This window comes from Cynoglossus semilaevis, chromosome 8, assembly GCF_000523025.1.
Source record: "Cynoglossus semilaevis isolate Cse_v1.0 chromosome 8, Cse_v1.0, whole genome shotgun sequence".
Taxonomy (NCBI): Eukaryota; Metazoa; Chordata; class Actinopteri; order Pleuronectiformes; family Cynoglossidae; genus Cynoglossus; species Cynoglossus semilaevis.
The window spans coordinates 9,839,689-9,844,254 of NC_024314.1; the positions used below are offsets into that span (position 1 = coordinate 9,839,689).

Below are 4,566 nucleotides of genomic sequence, written 5' to 3' on the forward strand. Positions count from 1 at the left end.
AAGGTAAGTACTGAACAGCCAGAGGTTAAAAAAAAAGGTTTGGTTACCCAAAACTGAAAAATAATGTGCATTTCACATTACAGTACATTACAGAAATGGCCATTTTCAGGGAAAACGAAATGGGTTAACAATTTAAAGCTGCAGCAATGAAGGTTGAATCAGCCTTGAAAGCTGGTGCTACTAAATATAGGTGTTCCAACTTTTCTGGATTACTTACAACCCCCTTACTGTCTGCATAAAGGCAGTGTTGGAGGAAGGTGATTATTGTAGGTGATTATTGTAGGAGGGAAAGTGAACTACTTGTCATTGTGACACAGCACACTACCAAATGTGACCTCTGCTTTTAACCCATCACCAAAGTGAACAGTGGGCAGCTTAGTGCCATGCTCAGAGCACCTTAGTGGAAACTTGGAAGCTGGAGGACTCAAACCTGAAGACCTCTGGACCCAAGTCCGGTTCCTTAACCAATATACAGTATATGTTCTCTATTTGATGCAAATGGACCAAGGACAGTAATACAAAGTATGTACATGGTAAGATGAGGACAAAGTCACATGTCTGACATCTGACCTCTGTAAAAATAATCCTTTGTATTGTAATGCAACACAAAGATGTGAGCAAAAGAGTAAAAAAAAAACAACTCAAACACCGTGTCTTTGGGGTGAAACCATTGTATTTTTCCCCATTCATGAGTTATAGATATCAGTTATAGATATTCAACTACCGTTTCACTACATTACCTTTTAACATTGAACTATAATGTGCTATGGCAACAGGATGTTAGGACATCATCGCTACTGTGTTCACAGAGTAAAGATTATGAGACAATCATTAGCTGCTCCAGCCTTCAATACTCAATGGTACTAAATGGCACTGTACTTTGGGTACTTACAGATAATAAAAAATAATAATTTATTAAATTCAATATTTGTCTTTGTTTGTAAAGGTGACCGTGACGTGCAGAACAGTTACATTTCCACCAAGTGGAAGCAGATGGCTCCAAAAAACTATAAAAGCCAGAAGATCTCTCTGTGTTCTGCAATTCCTGGGTGTATACAGCATCAAGGTTTCGTATAACCAAAGAGTTGTGTGTGTTTTACAGTGAGTGAGTAAATTGGGAGTAAACTGAAAATACATAATCATATTTCATTACACGTATTTCCTTGGGGCATTTGTGTTCGTGGACATTTTTTCCAGTGTAAAATGTGTCAAGGTTGAGAAACACTCCTTACAGAGTCGTCATATTCACATATGTATTATACACAGAACATGATTCAAAACTCATTTCGTAAAACGTCACGAGACAACACACTCAGACAGCACAATATAACACACACTCATCACACTCATCAGGTAAACAGTGCAGCACGAACAACCACAAACATTTTAATAAATTGGATTTTTTTTGTTTTTGTAGAATGGACACTAGAGAGCTTTGTTTGTGAGATGGCTACAGATGGACATGGTTCATATTTTAATTACATTGCTGTTGTAGACTGAGTGCTATTGAGATCCAACAAATACATAGCGAGTCATGTTGACTCTATTTGAAATCCCATCTAGAGTATATTTTCAACAAATCCCTTATTCACTTAGACCAGTGGTCCTCTGCTTAATTATTTTCTGTCATGCCCCCCCCCCCTTGGGAACAGAAATGTTTTCACGCTGCTCCGACCCCCCCCTCCCTCACACCCCTCTGACACACACTCCCGTGAATTGAAATACTATTGAGAACCTGAAAACATGTATATTTTCATCTGTACAAACCACTGTATGAGCTGCTGCCACCTAGTGACTGGAGGCTTGTTATCATTCAAGCATTACAGCAGTGGTAGACACTTATGTCCAGGGTGCCATATTCCATTGGAAGCCCCCCCACACCCTCACTGGCACCTCACCGCAGCCCCCCCCAGGGGACCCGCCCCACTATTTGAGAGTACTGACTTAGACCATTTACTCCAGCTGTTTATTCTGTTCGTACTGTTCGATACAAGGTTCTATAGTCCAGGTTAGTACCATCCTCCCTCATAGATCTACACGTGGAGGAGCTTCACGTTATTTGCAGTGTTGTAGTTATGTAGTGATAGTGTTAAGGCCATCATTTTTTTTTGTCTTAAAACAACTGAAGACTTTGCTATGGGCCAAAGACCAGTGCTAGGCTGTGAATCATTTGGTACCTGGTTGTATTATTACTGTATTACTTTTATTGATATATATTCTTTCTCCTTTATTTTAGTCAGGCCTGTGCGTCAGTATTTTCCTAGTAAAGAAAATACATGTTTGTGCAAATCTATAGTAAAATACCAGGTACACAGGACACCTATAATTAAAGAGAACAAACAACAAACAGAAGAGTTCAGGTCTAACCTGGTCTGAAACCAGAAGTTTTAACGGTCTATGTTTTGAGGTGGAGGAGTTAAGAACAAAAAAAAACAAACAAACAAACAAAAAAAAAAAAACGACAGTAACGACGAATAATTAAAAAATGAAACTTTGGGATATAAACGTTCAGTAGTTTAAAATTCTTCAAGACTTGTTGCAGTGTTGTTCACATGTATTTTCCCAACCTCTTTAAAAAGTCTGTGATATTTGAGAATTACTTGTCAACGGCGTCCAGGAAGCCCCAGACTTCCAGCAGTGACACTTGGAAGCTCTCTGTACACAACGGAGGATTGTCAAAGGTAGCACACCAGCCAGTTCGCCCATGGTTCAGTTCTGCGTCGATGAACAAAGCGTTGCCTTCACCTCCACCTGTGTAGAAAGACACATTTACCGGTACTCCTAATCCATCTAGTATTTACGTCTTATTCCTCTGCGGGGCGGCAGGTGGCGCTAGAGACAATTGGTAGACAGTTTGCCAGTCCATTGCAGGGCCATCCATAGATATAAACAACAATACACACTCACATCGTACTTATGGATAATGTACTCTACATTATCCATGGGTACAATGGATTATTATCTACTCTTCCAGGAATGCATGAGCTAAAGCTATAAAAACAGAATTTGGATTTATTATAAGGGCAGCAAGGAATTAACAGTTTTTTCAGATAGATAGATAGATAGATAGATAGATAGATAGATAGATAGATAGATAGATCAAGTTCTGGGACATACGGTAACAGTATATTTTCTGACGCCTTTGTTGAATAGTATTATTTGTAGATCATACCCCATGGGCACAATATGGTATAAGTCAATGGTCAGCTATTTTACATGGGCAAATCAAATCAATATTTTTTTCTTTGTTTATCATAAATGCATAAAACACAACACAAAATGGTTTTTACAGTTGGCTCACCCACGATGATGGAGTCAATGTTTCCAGCCATGAACATAGATGTATTGTTAGAGTTCAGGTTGAAGTGGTGAGCCGACAGAAAGGGTGACAGTTCACCCACGGATTTCTCCGGCTGCTGTAACTGACTGTTGTCGGAGCTTTGGCCTCCAGATGTTGCAGTGTCCTTCGGGCCATGAGTCTTGGATGCTAACTCCGGATGGTTTATCACTACCCACTCATAACGCTCCATCTCAGGCTTCAACTGATATTTGAAACAGAAAGAAACAGAAATTGCAATATCATCTGATCTTTATAATAAAGGTCAGATAAAAATTTCGCTTCAATTGAAAAAAAGTATTTTTTTTTTTTTCGGTAAAACCCAGACCCAAAATGTTTGCTATAAAAAACTCAATGATAGCTTTAAGCATAACAAAGCGCACATCCTGAGTTTTACAAAATCGGATGTACCTGTATCTCATCACCTCAGGCATTTCCCAAAATTTTAATGAAATCCAGGCCCCCCGCTTGAAATATACAACATCGAGGACCATGTCTGAATGTTGTCAAATCTTAACTGCAGTTGCATCATGCAAGGCATGGGCAGGGGACTGCTCACTGCAGTTTTGCCTAAAGCATTCCCCCCCCCTCCCTTTTATTTGTTTCTTCCTCCAAAATAATCACATTTTCGAGAGCCTGGGAACACATGAAAGTTGGAATAGTTTGGAAATGTGACAGCAATTTTTGTCTGGAGTTGTTGGCTGAGATGTGTAACAACTCTTAGAGATATTGTTTGTCCAAGGCTTCGAGATAGTAAACAGTAGAGTAACTGACAGGAAGTTGGGTTTGTTTAATATTATTTAAATATTTGATTGGATAACTGGAAATTTTTTTACTAGTAGTTGATCATGTTTCTACATTTTTAGAACTCTTTTGACAACAATATCAAATATACACCAGACCTGTTTTCTTTGTGGCCAAGTTGCTTTTCAAACTGATGGTCACAGTGTATCATTCCATAGAAATACAATGGCAGTTAAAGTATGCCTTGTAATTTTAAGGCTAGATAAGCAATTCAAACATGCATGTTGTTAATTAATGCTATATTTGATATGTTAAGGGTGTATTTAGGAACTCTCTTATGTCTATGCTTTGTTCGTCTGCTAGAATTGTTTTTAAATTCAACAAAAAAATTGTACCAAAAATACCTGAAACCAACTTACCCTAAAAACAAAGCACTCCCCTGTGCCGAAAAAGCTCAGTTTGTTGCCTCCTTTCTTACGCTCTTC

The 4,566-nt window shown here is 38.7% G+C and overlaps 1 protein-coding gene across 1 annotated transcript in view; it reads right to left on the reverse strand.

Moving 5' to 3' along the window:
• Window positions 1-2,008: 2,008 nt before the first annotated feature.
• tbc1d24 (TBC1 domain family, member 24) overlaps window positions 2,009-4,566 on the reverse strand; it is an 8,727-nt gene continuing 6,169 nt past the window's right edge. Inside the window, exons 5-7 of the mRNA XM_008314621.3 lie at window positions 4,501-4,566; window positions 3,302-3,542; window positions 2,009-2,751 (exon numbers count right to left, since the gene is read on the reverse strand). The exon at window positions 4,501-4,566 is cut by the window's right edge and continues 12 nt beyond it. Coding sequence (XP_008312843.1) covers window positions 2,597-2,751; window positions 3,302-3,542; window positions 4,501-4,566 — 462 coding nt within the window. The 3' untranslated portion in view covers window positions 2,009-2,596. The remainder of the gene's footprint in view (window positions 2,752-3,301; window positions 3,543-4,500) is intronic.